Source organism: Eleginops maclovinus, chromosome 5, assembly GCF_036324505.1.
Source record: "Eleginops maclovinus isolate JMC-PN-2008 ecotype Puerto Natales chromosome 5, JC_Emac_rtc_rv5, whole genome shotgun sequence".
NCBI classification, from domain to species: Eukaryota; Metazoa; Chordata; class Actinopteri; order Perciformes; family Eleginopidae; genus Eleginops; species Eleginops maclovinus.
Window position 1 is genome coordinate 28,058,524 of NC_086353.1, and position 20,203 is coordinate 28,078,726.

At 43.0% G+C, this 20,203-nt stretch overlaps 1 protein-coding gene across 4 annotated transcripts in view; it reads right to left on the reverse strand.

The window, feature by feature from the left end:
- Nucleotides 1–19,977, reverse strand: part of glra3 (glycine receptor, alpha 3) — a 68,923-nt gene extending 48,946 nt beyond the window's left edge. For all 4 annotated transcript variants that reach the window (XR_010165772.1, XR_010165771.1, XM_063882719.1 and 1 more), the window contains exon 1: nucleotides 19,678–19,977. Coding sequence is in view for 2 of the 4 variants with exons in the window: in XM_063882719.1 (XP_063738789.1) it covers nucleotides 19,678–19,742 (65 nt within the window). In the remaining 2 variants the exon portion in view is untranslated. The remainder of the gene's footprint in view (nucleotides 1–19,677) is intronic.
- Between the last annotated feature and the right edge of the window lie 226 nt (nucleotides 19,978–20,203).

Here is a 20,203-nt window from a genome sequence, read left to right on the forward strand (position 1 = left end):
ATAAGAGCTCAAATGTGTAATATCATTGCCTTAGAACAGGGTTATTAAACTTTGGACAAAACTGAGTTAATGCAAGCAACTGTCTAACTGGTTTCTGTGCTCTTAAGGAAAACATTGAACATTAACATCACAAAGTGGTTTAGTGGAGTCCGTCTGTCCTTACACCCCACAGCGCACAAGGAAAACACAATTCACATTTTAAGTGAGGCCAATAAAAGAAATGTTGTGACTTCAAGTCGATGCATCAATGTCGATCATATATCTTAAAGGTCCCCTATTATGCAACATGCACTTTTTGCTGTCTTTAATACAGGAATTTGTGTCCCCGGTGTGTAAAAAGACTCAAAAAGTGTCAGAAAATACAACCCTTTCTCTTTTCCTCCTTACCCACATCTCTAAAAACGGGGGTACAAACGAGCTGATCCAGATTTGCTGCCGATATGACGTAATGATCGAAATGTGGGCTGGCTTTACATTGAACTCCTGGCAACGTCACGCCCACGTGACACGTCCCAACCTATCGTCCTCCATGTACAGTCGCTAGCTGAATCCCCTCTACAGCACATCTGTGTGTGTATTCATCAGGATGTCTGCAGGAGGGACTTAGAGTTGTTGTTTATATAATACATATAATGTCTCTGTTCTAGTGGTAAACTCTGAGAAGTGTTTCAGAAATAATGCTGGATGTGGTTTGGAACATCATATGGCGTTTAATCACGGCAGCGTTTAGCTGAGTTTCTCCCGGTAGAAAACTCTCTTCAGAGGAGAGATCATGACGCTCCAAAGGGGCGTGGCCAGCAGCAGCTCCAAAGGGGCGTGGTCAGCAGCAGATCCAAAGGGGCGTGGCCAGCAGCAGCTCCAAAGGAGCGTGGTCAGCAGCAGCTCCAAAGGGGCGTGGCCAGCAGCAGCTCCAAAGGGGCGTGACCAGCAGAAGCTCCAAAGGGGCGTGACCAGCAGCAGCTCCAAAGGGGCGTGGTCAGCAGTAGATCCAAAGGGGCGTGGCCAGCAGCAGATACTTCATTTAAAGCTACAGTCACAGAATCAGCACTTCAGGAACAGGGCTGAAATAGAGGGGGATGAGGCATGCTATAATCTGTTTGGTATTTTGAGCAAAACACGTCACAGACATGTTTTGTATAGATATGGCCCTACAATATATTGTTCAAATATAGCATAATGGGAGACCTTTAACTTTTGATTAAACATGCAAATGGTAAGACTGCTGCGAATGGAATAGATATAAAAACAGGTGTACATGGTACACATTGGGACATCGAAATGAATTTGTTACCACTGTGTTTGCCCTTACTGGTGCTGTTGTTAGTGAATGTGCCATCACTCTAAAGGCTATCCACTGTGCTCCAGCTCTCCCAGGAGCACTCTCTTTGGAAGGCACAGTGACCGGTTGCACTCACGCAGAGTTGTCAGCTCAGAGAATCTTAAATCAGCTGCTAAGCTGTTTAGTTTACTGTAGCACTACCTCTACCACACCTCTCTCCTCTGAGCAATTCCTTCTCCTCCTGGTCTTCCTGCCCCTCTCTGCTATACTCTCTTGCTTTGAAAACATGAGAGAACAATAGAAATAATGTAGAGGGACACCGCATAACATTGGATCCTTATCAACAATGGATGAGCTTTTAATCTACATATACTGTCTCCCTCACACACAAAGGCTTTTATATATTCAAAGGCTGAATATATTTAATGTATTAAATATGTAATACATTTCTTTGTTGATTTACTCTTCTGCTCCTGCTTTTACTAATGCTACTAAATCAATGATTATGAAAGCACTGTTTCATTCATGTTAGAATACAGCAGGTGGGAAGGGAGTTTGTGGCCATTATGAAAGAATGTTTCCGTCTCAACTAGGGCTGCAACAATAAATCGATAAAAATCGATTACTAAAATAGTTGGCAACAAATTCAGTTATCGATTCGTTGGGTTTATGTTGTTACTCTCTGTTTACGGACCTGGCTACGTCACTTGAAAAAATAAAAAAATTGAAAAATGCCGGAGGCGGAGAGAAGCACGGCCCGACCAGATCCTATCTACAGTGGGTAGAACAAGTATTTGATATTACCAATTTTGCAGGTTTTCCCACTTGCAAAGCATGTAGAGGTCTGTAATTTTTATCATAGGTACACTTCAACTGTGAGTGACGGAATGTAAAACAAGAATCCAGAAAATCACATTGTATGATTTATAATAATAATAATAATAATAATAATAATAATAATAATAATAATAATAATAATAATAATAATAATAATAATTAATTAGCATTTTATTGCATGAGATAAGTATTTGATCACCTACCAACCAGTAAGAATTCCGGCTCTCACAGACCTGTTAGTTTTTCTTTAAGAAGCCCTCCTGTTCTCCACTCTGTACCTGTATTAACTGCACCTGTTTGAACTTGTTACCTGTATAAAAGACACCTGTCCACACACTCAATCAAACAGACTCCAACCTCGCCACAATGGCCAAGACCAGAGAACTGTGTAAGGACATCTGGGATAAAATTGTAGACCTGCACAAGGCTGGGATGGGCTACAGGACAATAGGCAAGCAGCTTGGTGAGAAGGCAACAACTGTTGCCGCAATTATTAGAATATGGAAGAGATTCAAGATGACGGTCAATCTCCCTTGGTCTGGGGCTCCATGCGAGATCTCACCTCGTGGGGCATCAATGATCATGAGGAAGGTGAGGGATCAGCCCAGAACTACACGGCAGGACCTGGTCAATGACCTGAAGAGAGCTGGGACCACAGTCTCAAAGAAAACCATTAGTAACACACTACGCCGTCATGGATTAAAATCCTGCAGCGCATGCAAGGTCCCCCTGCTCAAGCCAGCGCATGTCCTGGCCCGTCTGAAGTTTGCCAATGACTATCTGGATGATCCAGAGGAGGAATGGGAGAAGGTCATGTGGTCTGATGAGACAAAAATAGAGCTTTTTGGTCTAAACTCCACTCGCCGTGTTTGGAGGAAGAACAAGGATGAGTACAATCCCAAGAACACCACCCCAACCGTGAAGCATGGAGGTGGAAACATCATTCTTTGGGGATGCTTTTCTGCAAAAGGGACAGGACGACTGCACCGTATTGAGGGGAGGATGGATGGGGCCATGTATTGCGAGATCTTGGCCAACAACCTCCTTCCCTCAGTAAGAGCATTGAAGATGGCTCGTGGCTGGGTCTTCCAACATGACAACGACCCGAAACACCCAGGGCAACGAAGGAGTGGCTCCGTAAGAAGCATCTCAAGGTCCTGGAGTGGCCTAGCCAGTCTCCAGACCTGAACCCAATAGAAAATCTTTGGAGGGAGCTGAAAGTCCGTATTGCCCAGTGACAGCCCCGAAACCTGAAGGGTCTGGAGAAGCTCTGTATGGAGGCGTGGGCCAAAATCCCTACTTGTTCTCCCCCCTGTATATACAGCTATTGGTCCGACTAAAATCATTTACAGCGTGGGAGCACTTACACCTTAAACAACACTGGTTGTTTGTGCAATATTGTAAGGGATAATGTGCAGCGAAGCGGTCAATGGAAAAAAAACCCCCACCAAAATCCCTCCGCTTCGTACGGTAGAGGATTAGGGCCACTTTAATCTCAGAATTCTGACTTTAATCTCAGAATTCTGATTTTAAAGTCAGAAGTACGGGTTCCTGTAATTGCCCAACTTCAGTGAGAGACTCACATTGCAGTAGGCAACAATGGAGGACGTCAGTGAGTTTCTGTGCGCCAGAGGGGTCAAAGAGAAAAGGATGATGGGTAATCTTCAAAGCAACGGAGGATTTACGTTGAGGTAACATTTCTGTAGATGTCCGTGGGCAAAACAATGTTAACTTGCTTGATAACTGTGTATAAGTTCAGCTGGCTGCACATGGTTAGATATTATGCATCCCAGAATGATTTCGCCACGTTTTACTGAAGATTGAACATACGTTTTAGGTGTTTTGGTGTTAGTAAAAATCCCCACTGTGTAGCTAGCAATTGTTAACATGATGCCGTCTTTCGAGACAGACCATGCACTGTTGCCCACGTGATGAAGGTTCTACAATATTCTTTTGTTATGAATGCAGGTATGCTGCAGTATGTTGCTCTATAATGTGAATTATGCAAATTAGTTACGTTTGCCGGTTATTTGCCAACTGTGTTTTATATTGTGTTATTTCTAAATAAGTGAAATACTAAGGAAGAGGTAACAATCTAGTGTGAAATTGCATTATTGTAATATTGTCTTGTATCTTTTCCTTACCTAATTAAGAGTGGGACAAGTTCGGTTTTCTTTCATTTATTTTATTGAGTTGACTGAGTTTAATCCACTATACGATCACCATTTGTATTGTACTTAGTGTAAGAGATGTAGGGATGGGTAACATAAAAGCAACGGAGGATTTATGTTGAGACAGACCAAGCGCTGTTGCCCACGTGATGAAGGTTCTACCCTATTCTTTTGTTATGAATGCAGATGCGGAATAAACCTGCTGTTACCACAAGCCTGATCAGCTCCTTAAGTCATTTTAGACAGAAGACATATCACAAGGGTCACGTGTGTGTTTTGGGCGTTCGTAAATACAACGAAAAAGGCGTAAGAATGTGAATGTGAAATGCAGACAATGATGAGCTAACAGTTAGTGTATGTATTATAGTCCAATACATACACTAATTCAGTAAATAATGGTTTAGTTCGTTGACAGTGACGACTAACCAAGACCAACTGCCAGGTGGTTTCATGTCATGTTTCTGTAGAGACTGAATCAAGTGTGTTTAACAACGGAGCTAGCTGGTAGCTAAGAGCTTGACAGCTACCGTTCACCTGACTGCGCCAATATATCGCTGGAGGTTAAACACATATCGCCCTCGGTACTGTAGCAGTGTTACCACAGGTGTTTGGGCCATATTGTCCTTTACACCAGTCTTTCTCAAAGAGTGGTCCGCGGACCACTGGTGGTCCGTGAGCGACCCCTAGTGGTCCGTGAGTATTTTGGTAAAATGTCACATTTGAAATTAATATATTATAAGTTTAAAGTGTTTCTCAAACTGTCTTAAAATGACTAGTATAGAGTGTAGCATAGATGTAGCGTAGCTACGTAGGTTCGTAGCTACGTAGGTTACGATCTTACGTCATAAATGATTTGCGCAGTCAATTTGAGCTGTCAACTGACAAGATGGATCGATGGCTAAAGACAGGGTCAGTTAAAAGAAAATTAAATGACAAATCTGACGTGACAGTCAAGGTGCATCGTCCTGATGCAGAAGATCCAGCAACTACAAGTGGTTCAGCCGCAGCGACAAGTGATTTTGTGTGCGTGAGTCCCAGGAGAACGGTTCGCCGGGGGAAATTGCGAAGGCTACAGAGGCATCATACAGGGTATCCCTTCTCATCGCAAAAACAGGGAAACCTCATTCGATAGGTGAGAATTTACTCAAACCAGCTGCCAAGGTTATGGCTAATGTATTGTTTGGGGAGAAAGCAAGCGACGAAATTAACAGGGTCCCCCTCTCCAATGATACTGTCCAGCGGCGAATAACAGCCATGGCCGAAAATGTGAAAGATCAGCTGATCACACGTTTACGCCAAAGCCAGTTTTTCCCACTGCAACTGGACGAGTCAACTGATATCGTGAATGAGGCAAATCTGCTGTGTTTTGTAAGGTACATTTATGATGGCGTGTGCAGGATGAATTTCTGTTTTGTCGTTCCATGCCGACCAACACCACAGGGGAAGCCATTTTTGACTCAGTCAACGATTTCATCCTGCAGAATAATATCGACTGGACACGATGTGTTGGTATTTGCACAGATGGTGCAACTGCAATGACTGGGAAACACAAGGGACTGGCAGTGCGCGTACGCGCAGTTGCACCTTGCGCCACAGCAACACACTGTTGCATTCACAGAGAACAGCTGGCTGTGAAAAAAATGCCACCATGCCTCAAATCAGTACTGGACGAGTCTGTGAAAATTGTTAATACAATAAAAACCAAAGCACTGAACACACGTCTTTTTAAAGCTCTGTGTGATGAAATGGGAAGTGAACACACGAAACTGCTTTTCCATACTGAAGTTCGCTGGCTGTCGCGTGGGAAAGTTCTCACCCGTCTATTTGAACTGCGCGATGAGGTGATGTTATTCTTGCATCATACTGATGAACTGTATGACAGACTGCATGATTTCCAGTGGCTCTCAAAATTGGCATACCTGGCCGATGTCTTTAGCACACTCAATGCTTTGAACTTAGCGCTGCAGGGAAAAGCCGTCACCGCCTTCAATGTGCAGGACTAAATTAAAGCCGCACGCCTCCAGATGGAATTGTGGTGTGTCCGTCTGGATCGCCAGGATTTTGACTGTTTTCCGACGCTTGTCGATTTTCTCCTCGCTGCAGATGAAGAGCTGGACGGCGGCACAGTTGCAGCCTTCAAGGAACATCTGCAAGGCCTTCACTTTCAGCTGGGAAGATATTTCCCAGAACTAGATGCAGGCTATGAGTGGATCAGGAATCCATTTGGGGACAAAACGAACACGTCAGTTCCAAGCTCCCATCAAGACAGGTTGACAGCCTTGTGGACATCGCATCTGATGGGACACTGAAGACGACTTTCAGATAGAAAAGCTTGACGGACTTTTGGGTCCACGTCCACCTGGCACCCAGAGCTGGCTGACGCTGCTCTGAAACGGTTGATGCCTCCAACCACCTACAACTGTGAAGTTGGTTTTTCTACACTTGTTGGTCTGAAAACAAAGCAGCGTAACAGGATCAATGTGGACTGTGATATGAGACTAAAACTCTCCAGTTTGGATCCAGACATTGTTTCACTGATGTCTCAGCACAAGCAGCACCATTCCTCCCATTAGGTAGCGACAGAGACACGCAGTGTATGAGTGAGTATACGATGCTATTTGTAAATGTAACTGTAAATAATGACCTTGTGTTTATTGTTAAATTCTTGTTAAACTTGGGCCTGCAACCATAGTTTTACTGATTTTATTTTTGAAAATACACAGCAGAAGTTTGTGTCGTACTAAATGCGGTGCATTTTGCGTATCTCTCTGTTCGCTCGGACATAAACTCAGTAATAAATGTAGTCTATGTTTCATACGATGTGTAAAATATATCAGCATTTACCGTTTAAATCGCATGTGAACGAAATGCTTGTAGAATCCGTAGTTGTATTTGTATTGTTGATTTAATGTGTGAACGAGCGATATAGAGAAGGTCACATAAAGCTGTTATTATGAGGCTGTAATTTGTAATATACTGTTGGAGTAGTAAGCAGGCCTATTGTATTTATTCTAGTTTATATTTGGTGTATATTTAGTTATATTTAGTGTATATTTCTCCTTCCTTCTTTGTATTGAACTGTTGCACCTCAATTTCCCTCGGGATTAATAAAGCTTCTTGAATCTTGAATCTTGTTTTGGGATATTGGGGGAGTTAGGTGGTCCATGAGTATTTTTTTATTGGTTAAGTGGTCCTTGGTCTGAAAAAGTTTGAGAAACACTGATCTAAAACACACTTTTAAAATCCATGAGAACCGCAGCAGTGAAGTATCAAGAAATCACTGAAGCACAGGAGTTCAAAGCTGAAACCAAAAGTACGGTTGCTGGCAAAGAGTTCTTGGACTGGTGGAGATGGGACAGCATTGGAGCAGCCTGCGAACCAAAGTGTGGAGGATGCCGGTGCGGCAACTGTCAACCAGGAGGCAAGGTAATGACTCTGAGTGAAGAAAGAGAGCTGGAGATCATAAGGAAAGGGCTAACCTACATCAGAGCAGATGCGCACAGTGATGGACCACACTGGGACACCAAGTATCCCTGGATTCAAGATCCAAGTTCCCTTCCCAACAACAGGAGTGGGGTGGAAGCCACTTTCTTGAGGACAGAGAAACAACTCAAAAAAGAGCCAGAGTGGAGAATGGCATACACAGCTCAAGTCCATGAGATGGTGGAGAGAAGAGCAGCAAAGAAACTCTCCAAAGACATCACTGCAAGCTGGAAAGGACCAGTATGGTATGTCAGCCACTTGGTGGCACCAAATCCGCACTTGCTCACAACACCCGTGCGACTGGTATGGAACAGCAGCCAGAAGTTTAAAGGGCTCAGCATGAATGACCTTCTGCTGAAGGGGCCTGATGTCCTCAATCCCTTCCGAGCAGTACTACTCAGGTTCAGAGGAGGTGTCCATGCTGCCCTTGGCGACATCAAGAAAATGTACAATTCTGTGTGGCTGGAAGACCTGGAGATGCACCTCCACAGATTTCTCTGGAGAGACACTGAGGAGGGAGAGATTGAAGAGTATGCCATCACCAGAGTCAACATTGGCGATCGACCAGCAGGGTGCATTGCACAGCTGGCCATGAGGGAGACAGCAAAGCTGCCCATGTTTGCTCACCTGGAGGAGGAACGTAGGATCCTTGATGAGGATGCTTATGTCAACGATGTCCTGACCTCCCATAATGACTTGCTAAAGCTGGACCAGAACACCAAAAGAGTTGAAGAGATCCTGAAGGCAGGCGGGTTCTTCCTCAAGCCCTGGGTCCGGTCAGGCCAAAGTGGGAGGCAGGAGGTTGTGCCAGGAGAACAAGGAGCAGAGGAAAACAGAATACTCATTCTTCCAAACCAGATGAGGGAAGGAGACAACAAAGCCCTTGGAATTGGATACCTCGTTGAAGAGGATAAACTTTACCTCATGACCTCAATCAACTTCTCAAAGAGGAAAAGGAAAATGAGTCGGCCAAAATCTCCTTGGTGAAGAGGTGAGAGACAACACTCCAAACCCACTGACGAGAAGACAACTGCTAAGCCAAGTAGCAAGCCTGTATGACCCGATAGGCCTTGTCACACCTGTCAAACAGAAGGGTGCTATTCTTATCAGGAAGGCATTTCAGGAAGCTGGAGGCAAAGCTCTGACCAGAGACACTTGGGACAAACCTCTGTCTGAAAAATTGAGGGAAGAAGCCATCCTGCTGTTTGAGGAATACACACGTCTTAGGCAAATCACCTTCCACAGAAGCCTCACACCAGTCGATTGGATTGGAAAACCTTGGGGAGTAACATTCTCTGATGGAAGTGACAAGAGCTATGGAGCTGTGGTGTACTTCAGATGGGAAACTGAAAAAGGCATCCGAGTCAGACTGGCTGAATCTAAAGCAAAGCTCACACCATTGGACCAAAAGGGAGAACCAGTGAAAGCTGAAACCTGCAGAGCGGTCTTTGCAGCCCTACTCAGGAAGTACATTGAAAAACACAGCCGAATGGAAATCGAACGATGGCTCCAATCTGCTGGACAGGGTTAGGGTTAGACAGCTATGGATATCAAACCTTCTTTGCGAACAGAGTTGGAGAGATCCAGAAATCCACCTCTGTCGAAGACTGGTGGTGGATCCCAGGAGACCTGAACATTGCTGACCTCGTAACAAGAGGATCAAGGCCAGAAAACCTTAAAGAGGATTCTGTGTGGCAGAACGGACCAGACTTTCTGGAGGACCCTGTGGAAGAGTGGCCAAAAAAGTCAGCCAAAGAAGTCGCTGCATTTGCCAAAGAAGGCATAGACCAGCTCCAAAGGAAGTCTTTCACAGCAGCACTGACCAGAACCAAGGTCAAAAAACAAAGTGATGTCCCTTCTTTGACCGCAATGCCAGAGTCTCCAGTCTCAATTCAAGTGATGAGGGACCAGGAAGATGCACAGCAAAGTAGCCCTGATGGAAAAGAACCCAAGATCCAATTCCAGAGAGTACCAGCTGGTTCTGCAATGGAGAGAATCCTTGACATCAGGAAGTTCAGGAATTTGACCAAGCTGACCAGAGTCATCGCCTGGGTATGGAGAGCTGTAAAGAAGTGGAGAAAACTACTGACAAAGACCTCAGTCTCTAGGAAGCCAAAGTGGGAGGGAATTCCTTCAACACCAGAGATAACGTCCCGAGCTAAAGAAGCTGTACTCACCATTGCAGAATGTGAAGATGCACTCCGGGATCTATTCCTTGCGGCTCAAGAAGGTGAAACCTTTCCAGACACCACACTGAACAGACTTGTCGTGTACAAGGAGGAAGACACAGGACTTTTGCTCTGTGGAGGAAGATTCCAAATATTTAACGAGGACAAAACTACAGTACCAATTATACCATATGATGCATGGATATCCACTGTTCTAGCTCAAGAAGCCCACGACGCAAACCATGAAGAAATAGCAGGCACACTACTCTGGATGAGAAGCAGAGCCTGGGTGATAAAAGGCCGGAAACTGGCTCAGAAGATTGTTGACAGCTGTGTGACATGCAGAAAAGCTCGGGCAAGAAAGTGCCAGCAGATCATGGGAGACCTTCCATTGGCGCGGATAACACCGGCCAAACCATTTGAGTACACAACAGTGGACTTATTTGGACCTTGTGAAGTCAAGGATGGGGTGAGAAAGAAAGTCAAGGTGTGGGGAATTGTCTTCTGCTGCATGGCATCCAGAGCTATGCACACAGATGTTGTCAGTGACCAGTCAACTGAAGGCTTCTTACTGGCGTACCAGAGATTCACAGCACTTAGAGGGCATCCGGAGAAACTGTGGTCAGATCCTGGAAAGAACTTTGTGGGAGCCAGACCGGCCCTCAAAGAGCTCTACCTTTTTCTGGACCAACTGGGAAAATCTGAGCTTGAGAATGAAGCTTCCAAGCATGGAACAGAATGGAGTTGGAAAATCCACCCAGCAGACTCTCCTCACAGGAATGGAGCTGCAGAAGCAGCTGTTCGTGCTGTGAAGCGGGCCTTGCAAAACCTGGGAGGAGAAGGACTCTTCACATGGAGTGAGTTCCAGACATTCTTGTTTATGGCTGCCAATCTTGCTAATGAAAGACCCATTGATGCCAGGGTGCAGAGCCGGGAGGACTGCATAGACTACATTAGCCCAAATACCCTTCTGCTTGGACGGACTGGACCCAGAGGAGATCTTGGAAGCTTTAACCTTGAAGGCTACCCCTACAGAAGATTGAGGGCTATTCAAACAGAAATCGACCGATTCTGGAGGAAATGGAGTCAGTTAGCTGGGCCCAACCTATTCGTGAGGACTAAGTGGCACACAGTGCAAAGGAATGTGGCAGTTGGAGAGGTTGTCTGGCTAGTGGACCAAAACGCCCTGAGGGGTCAGTATAGGCTCGCCAAAGTGATCAATGTCAACGCTGACAAGAAGGGCATAGTCAGGGATGTTCACGTCAGAACTTTTCTTAGCTACCCTGTCCCAACTATGAAGCCTGCTCAAAACCAGAAAGCAAAAAGACTCAAAACCAAAATATCAGCTACAGTTCTTCACAGAGATGTCAGGCGTATCATTGTCCTACTTCCGATTGAAGAGCAACACTGAAAGGGCAACTTAAACAAACCCTGCCCAACACTAAGGTGCTGTGACCTCCTTGGGTTCAAGAACCAGGAGGTCAAGTGGGAGGTGTGGCGTCAAACAAGTGTGAGCATAGGACCAGCATCTGTGGAGGAACTCCAGGCCTGAAGGGGGCAGAGAGAGCTCACCCAGACACCCAACAGACAGGATGCAACTCATGTTTCTGGAGGGACCGATTTCACCTGCGCACCTCTAATCAAGCATGAGTATAAAATGTTTGGAGTTAGCTCGGCGAGCCCTCTTTGCTCGGTCTCCTCAGCCTACTGACAGCTCATGTTCAACCACAGACGCAACTGGTATGGACTTTGAAAGAATCATTTGTTTGCTGTTTTCTGTTTGATTTTGATCTGTTTTGAATTTAAATGAGATGTTTAGTTTAATGATCATGATTGATGCATACTGATGTGGAATGTAATTTGCCCTTTTGTTTCTTAAAGGTTATCAACCTATTCTTCCTCTGGAATTTCACTTTGTGCCATCAATCTAAAAGAAAATATATCACCAGAACGGAACAGAGTTGTCCCCTTGCATTATTTGTGTTGAACAAGCCGTTTTCAAGTTTGGGCAGAGCTGAATCTGAATCTTAACATCAACATAACTTGACAATAATAATAATAATAATAATGTAGCGATCTGGTTGAAGGTTGCTGTGTGGGTCAGTCAGCCGTGCCGTCTCTCGGCCAATCACAGAGCTGCACAGTAAGGTTGTGGTGTGCGGGGCTGTGATTGGCTGAGCAGGGGGGATGTAGTGTGTGTGTGTGTGTGTGTGTGTGTGTGTGTGTGTGTGTGTGTGTGTGTGTGTGTGTGTGTGTGTGTGTGTGTGTGTGTGTGTGTGTGTGTGTGTGTGTGTGTGTGTGTGTGTGTGTGTGTGTGTGTGTGTGTGTGTGTGTGTGTGTGTGTGTGTGTGTGTGTGTGTGTGTGTGTGTGTGTGTGTGTGTGTGTGTGTGTGTGTGTGTGTGTGTGTGTGTGGTAATGAAGTTGGTCATTGAAACCCGTGTCCTGGAGTTGAGAAACAGTCTGTTGGTGACAACAGGTTAATTAAAATAACCCAACACTTCAGTCCTGCCTCCGCCTCTTTGTGGAACATTACAATAACAATAATAATAACAATAAATGTATTTTATAAGCGCTTTTACAGGTGCTCAAAGTCGCTTTACAAAAGGTACATAAAAAGAAAGACAACAAATAAATAAAGTAAAAGTCCCATTAAAGCCGAGCAATGTACAACAATCACACATTAAAGCCAGTTTAAAGAGGTGAGCTTTTATGAGTTCCTTGAAGGTAACGAGTGAACTAGGACACATTGAATAGTTTTTAGCTAATCTGAACATCGCCTACATTTGGGTTGTGTTGATTTTGTTAATTTGGAAATACAGTTCTCTGAATAAAATAATGGAAAACATTATTTGGTGCTTTTTTCGTAGAAATAATCGACAGATTAATCGATTATCAAAATAACCGTTAGTTGCAGCCCTGGTCTCAACAGTCACGAGGAAGAAAAGCCATCATTCATAGCATAGTTTTCAGTGCATAATTAAAGAAATTCAATCAGCCCATTTAAATCTGAAACACAGATAGTGGGTTCCTTATTTGTGACATACATTCTAAATGTGATGGGATATAGATGGATCATGGGCCACTGAAATGCTAATGAAGGGTTTGGGCCATCAGCAGTAATGATGAGGGTCATACTGAGAGTCAGACTCGGATACGTAATGTTTCTCAATAAATATAAAAATACAATGCAGGCAAACGACAGAGCCAATCAGATTTCAACACAAAACCGGGATCACTCCTGACTATTATAATGTGGACAAACCACCTGCACTCTGCAACTAGCATATTAGAAGAGCCACCCCTGTCTGGGAGACGTATGGTTTGAAGTCCTGACAGAATTATTCATAACTAACTCTCTGATTATGCAATAAAACATTCCCATGATCCAACATGAAGAGACAGAGATAAGAGGCCTTTAGCATCTGGCCATTCCAAGAGACCTTGGTTTATCCCTACCATTACGTAACTCCCTGGCTGTATCGGCATGCCAACTTCAATGCGGTGAAGTAACTGACTTTGCTATAGACTGTGAGCTTCAGGGGCACTTCCGCTTCCAATCCCTTAAGGATCTTTGGCTTAACCGGAGTAGAGTTGAGCTATCTCACTGGAAGTCTACCATTTTCCACACTGTCTTCTTTCATTGTATGCCTTGAACACAGGCAGGCCCAGAAGAATCCAGGAAGCTGAAGCAGACAGCAGCAGCGTCACTGAGAGGCATACATGCAGGAAGCAGCCTCCCCAGTTACTACTGCACATATTTAATGATAACTCATGGCTTCCTTATTTACATTCACTTCCCCCCAAAAAATGACATTAGTGAATGACAAACGTATAAGTGATGACATGCATTTAAATCCATATAATCTTGACTGTAGTAGTGTAGTGTTCCATATACATTTAGTGGTGGTGAAGGTACCTTTGAGGAGTGTTTTGCTCATTATAATATATTTATAACCGTTTCAGTCTTACTGTGCCTGTCTCAACCTGCCTGTTGCAGCTGCTGAATTGAATTCCAGGTTTACAAATTATTTAGTAATGCTGAGATGCTTTTGGTGTCAGACAGGTTATCAAAACAGCAAAACTCAATTCCGAGCCTTCCGGAGGTGAGAGTATTTTTCTGTAGTGTTGAAGAGATAAAGAAGCAGACCTAACACAACAAGATCTGTTCTGCCTGGATGATGACTTGATCTCTGCCAACAGCATCTAAACTCGGACTCTAATTTCACAAAAACATAAATTAATTAGAGAATTTGCAAGTGACTCATCATTTTAAGCCTGTGTAAATGACAATTCACTGCTTAGCAACACAACCAAAATCTTCAACCCAGCTTTCCAGATTTGGAATGTCATCCCCCGCTGCAGGCCCTTTCCCTGTTCCCTCAAACACAGGCCATTCCGCTTGGCCAGACTTGAAACTGAATAATGTATTAGTGCATAATGTACACCAATTGTAGGATATTATTCAGGAGGGTTTACAAACTTTCAATCAGAAATACTGTCCTAGCGAGTACAAGCAGCTGATCATCTTTATGTTCTCAGTGAGAGGATAGGGAACGATGGCTCTTAGAACATAACAACTAAGATGCCTGAATATAGATTTACACAATTCATTCCATTTTGAGAGGGAGCTTACTCTAAGACTGAATTCATATTCAACACTCCTTTGTTACCTTCTGTGGACTGACTATGTGATAGCGTGCCATGGTATTACTTTTTTTAGTATTCAAAATTAAAGCTACACAGATGGCAGGATATTATTCATGGGGGTTGAATAATATCCTCCAGTATTTCCTCTTTTATCCCATTAACACAATGTGTGGATATTTCCATTTAAGACTGGCAAACACTTTAGCATTTCAGTCTAGAGTAGCCCAGTGCAGTGACAGCGTTGGGGTCGACTACTGCCTTCAGCCAAGTGTTCACTTAGTGTGGAGACTCTTGCCACAAACGCCCCCCCCACACACAAACACACACACACACACATGTCCCCAACACCACAGACACACAGCTGGGCAGAGTAGAACTTATGTGCTTATGAGTCACATGCTTCCTTCAGCGCTAACAAGTGTTCTTTTGGTTATATTCATCATGCACTGTTACAGCAGAGACATTGACCAGGCTTAACTACACACACATGTATTCCTGGTGTGATATCATACAAACTGTATCCATCATTTTTTTTTTTTGTAGAATTCATGAACAACCTTCACAAGCACAGGTTTTTTTACCAACCATAATTTGGATTTCAGATTGTGTTTGGTAATCTGAGTTTCTCTGTGCTACCACAGCGGTAGCGGCACCGGCTAGGCGGCCATTAGCTTGCCGGCCAGTGGGGCACTGGCCAGCAAGCTAATGGCCGCCGCTCTACACTTCTGTCATAGCGGCGGTCACAGCTGATAACACAGTCCGAGCCCACTGCATCTTGCTGAGGCATAACGCCCACCATCCGGTTGACAATGTGTAATCATGTTGTTTGCACAGTAAGCATTTACAATGAACCAGGAGACTGTATCAATTTGCATTTAATGACATAAGCAGTATACAACCCTGTAATTCTACCACACTATGCTTAATGTTGACACAATATAATCAGAGAATCTGAGAATCAAGGGATTTGTGCAAAATTCTGTGCAGAGACTTGGTGAATGTTTGAGTGTGTATGTTTATCTGCATGGCTATGTGTGAGGCGGGCAAAGTTGAGGTGCGCATGGGTGTATGAAAATGGCCATTGAGTCATCCAAAGTCCCTTCTGACATTTTTTAAACATAAAATTAATATCAAATACATTGTTCTATAACAATTTTCATTGTCACAATGATTTTTATTTTTCAAATGGCAATGTAACCAAATATAAGCCTCTCTAAAAACACAATTCTGCCTTTCATCCTGCAGTCAGATAACCACGAACAAACTATAGGGAATACCTTCAACTTTGTAACTGGTTTGACCTATTTTTTTATAAAGTGGGCTGCCAGTCAGAATCAGGTCTGAGAAATAATAATCTAAAATATATTTTTAAAAATGTCTCCTCAATCACTTGAGGAAATAAATCATACAACAATTTCCATTTGTCAGGTATATTTCAAGGGGAGAAAGTTGGCCTTCGTATTAAAATGATGGGTAGTTATTTTTTGACATAGAGGGTAGAAACATGGGTTTGGGTTGGATATTTGCCAAGATGGATATCAGGTTACAAAAGTAATTTGGAATACTCCCCCATTTCTTCCTAAGAGTGACTAAAAGCATAGCTTTTAGACTAGATCTGAGAAAGAGAAAGTGTGCACATCATTTTTATTTCTGGATTGTCTATTATTATATTATATATATTTCACACAGTAAGGAATGACTATTTCTGCTAAAGTTAGCATCTGATTGATTTCTTGTTGATCGTGGTTGACCAATTAATTGGATTTTCATGCTTGTTTTAGTTTCTGATTTCTGTCATAAGTGTGTGATGTCAATTCTCAAAAAGTGATAATGTTATTAATCTTAAACTCAAAAAGGGACAATCTAAAAGGGACTCCTCAGTCCCTTCCCTAAATCAGGTAACACGAAACAGTGGCCACAACAGGTTGCATAACGCTCCCTTGGTCACTCAAAAATACTGACCTCTCTCGAATGAACAAAATACACAAAGAGGAGGAGGAGGAGGAGGAGGAGGAGGAGGAGGGGATGCACTCTGCACAATACAAACACACACCACACATTTTATATTAGGTGCACTCTGCCTCAGATATTGGTAGATACTGTCTCAAACTATAATATGTAGAACATTTTTGATTGAATTCTCCATCTTAAGACATGCAAGCTCTGCAGCTTCTTTGTTCATCTTCTAACAAGAATAGTAATACAAGTATGTTTTCTTTTTGTTAACATTTGTGTTAAAACCATTACAAGTATCAATAGGTCCTTCTTAATCTTAAGTATATTTTGATTGACATAAATAGGAGGAAAACAACTGAAGAACTTAGGTTGTTCTGGGTTAGGCTCTGAAACAACAACAGTGGTAATCATAAACTAAAATACAGAAAAATCAAGGCCAGAGGCTCATAATGTCTTGTAATGTTGAGGGAAGACAAGGCAAACACTAAAACATTCAAGAGAAATGGGTCTGTGGGTGTGCTAAGGTGTAATGCATTATGCAAGAATTGCTCTGAAAATTAAATTAAATACTGGAATCAGTGTTCTCTGCGGGACTTTTGAATGAATGTTGGCGTTACACTCATACATGATCAAATGTATGACAAGTGACCGTAGAAAATGGCCATCTTTATTCAGACACAAAACAACAAGCGGAACAGAAAGAGAGGGAAGAGCAAAGGTTTTGACTTTTGAATGACAAGCTGGATGCAGATCCTGTCTGGCTGCCATAAGCCGGTTAGATGTCGTCTTTCATCCATGACCCTCTAAGAAGATTTAATCTGGATTTGATCTTCTAAGCTGCCTTTATATCCTCAAAACTTTTGGAAAACCATATCGCTAGCTTCGGCAGCATAAAATCTGAATAATTAAGCATATCAAAGTTAAATTTAGCAAACATTCAAACTAAAAGTTAACTTTATAACAAAGGAAGTGCTGAGACACGTAGGGGGAGGAAACACTGGAGACTGCTAACTTTACACACACACATACACACACACACACACACACACACACACACACACACACACACACACACACACACACACACACACACACACACACACACACACACTTCATTAATATATCTGTAGGCTTTCCTAGCCCAAGATGTATAGGTTGAGTCTAATTGTTGTTGCTGCGATGGTCTAAGATCTTCATTGCCATAACCGCTCTGTAGCTACTGTGCATCTGATAATCAAAAAACCTTGAACCTTGTATGTAATGTGATGTTTTGTGCATGGTCAAATTGAATCTCAATGAATGTTCATTGTTTAATACTGTATAATTAACTTGTATTTTGGATTATTCAGGGTTGAACTATATTGTTTTTATGTGACTTATTTTGTGGCTAATAGCCATGTCATTATATTATCATTTCTAAGTATTTATTGAAGCTTTTTCCAACTGACAGCAAGGAGTGGATGATCTTTTGTATCTATTTCAAACAGAGACAAATGCCAACCAGAGATCCAGTCCTGCCGCCTGTCTCATCCACCATACGCCAAAACGCAACGCATACAAACCTCCATCAAAGGCGGGACACACAAGCATCATGAAGAGTGAGTCTGGAGCCTCAGGGACTCAAAACCATGAATCCATCCAAACCATGAGTCTTTCCATCTTTTGCCGACAGACGGCATAGAAGGCTTTGTTTCTACAGAACTCTGTCGTTGCGTTATTGTTTACATTTGAGGCGGCATCTTGTCAACGAGTGTCATGTTCTTGCAAGAATTGATGGATATGCGGCCTCATATTTTTCTAGAAAAAAACCCTGTATATGTCTTCAATTAACATTTTTGCAGGTAATAAAAAGCAGGGTTACCCCTACCATTGTATCGTGGGCAATGCCTATGCTTTTTTTTTTCACAGCTCCTAAATTGAATGAACGGAAGTAAACTAAGCTTGGACTTAATCCTATGTTGAGAAACCAAAACATTATGTCAGAAATCTCGAAACGGTTGCATTTATACAGTTAGCACGCTGACTATCTGCACTGGCGGGGCTCAGCCAAGTGATGTAGCAGAAATACAAACCATGGTGGCAGCAAGGTCTCAGGTGAGGAGCCATAAGGAACTGAGTTGTCTCTTTTTGTAATAAAGGAGGCTGCTTTTCTTCATCCACTTGGTAGAGCCTAATAGTAGTGATAGTGACAGTATGTCACTGGTGTGGAGGACAGTGCACATGCAAACATCATATCCCAAATATGTTCATAACAGGAATAAGCCTCACAGACAGGTTATGTCCATGTAAACACACTGATTATGTCTCAATGTTCCTGCTCATCCTTTGAGTATAGCTATTGGGAACAACTAAAATCCCTGTACACTAACTTTCACTTTCTCCTGTGGTGCAAATTAAATGGATATGAGCATGCCAACATTAATTACACTGTAATCTGACTTGTAGTGTTGACTGGTAGCTGGAGAGTGCCAGTTCACCTCCTTGGTCTGCCGAGGTGTCCATGAGCAAGGCACCAAACCCCAACTGCTCCCTGGCGCCTGACAACCTGGTAGCCTCTAAGTCCTATGCATGTCTTTATTTGTAATGTGTGTCATACAATGGAATGGAACACTGAATTTCCTCTTGGGGATTAATAAAGGTTCACCTTATCCCAATGTAAATTGATGGGGAAAAGTATTTATGGGCCCAATGGCATCACATGACTGACACAGAAGTTGCAATACCACTGTTTGGGCACTACAAGAACGTGTCTGAACATCTGGGGCACTTCATGCTAACAACCACAGCATTCAACTACAACCCAGCTAGCATGCCTAATTTACAGTTCACGAATAAAATAAACATGGAAAAAGAAAAACATAGGTAAAGTAAATTGAATAATTTCACTGGTTATTAAATACGCATACAAATACATTCAAAAGAAATACAACAATTTGCATACTTTCAACAAGTAAAATGTAGTCTAGTCTTGAAGATTTCAAATACTTCAAAGGTTTTATTGTCCTTTGGAATTTTGATAAACTATTGATATTACCAAATTATTTGTCTATTTCAAATCATTCAGAAACAAAGTCGGTTCATAAAGAAACCATAAACCATGTCATTTATATTCCCAAAATGTAGCCTTTGCCTTACCCGAGAAACAATCCTAGTTTCCAGGCGAGCAGAAAGCCCGCCACATAGAGCCTCTTATTCCTCATGTCTGTCAGGAGGTCCTGGCGGCTCGTGAGGCTTTCAGCACCACGTATACGCTGGGGCTCCAGCTGTTCTCAAACAACACGCGGAGGGCTGATACAAAACATACCGTAGTAACAAGAACTCTCCAAACTCAATGTGTTCGGTTAATTCATAACAACAACGAAAACAGCAGTGAAGCTAGGCATTCTTCAGAACATATTAGTTAACTGGAGAAGAGAAAGCGGCGCCAGCTGTTCACGCGCTGCTCTGGGCTTGCTGTATGCCCTCATCCTCATAGAGCACGGGGACAGAGGTCCGCCCGCCACTTCGGATTGGCATGACTGCCAGAGAGCTCAACCAATCAGCTCCAGTGTTGTTTCAGTTCCAGTTGAATCTCATCTGAAATTAAAAGCCCAGCGAGCTGCATCAGATGTAACACCCACACAAGCATTATCAAGCCTTTTGCTGTGTGTGTGTGTGTGTG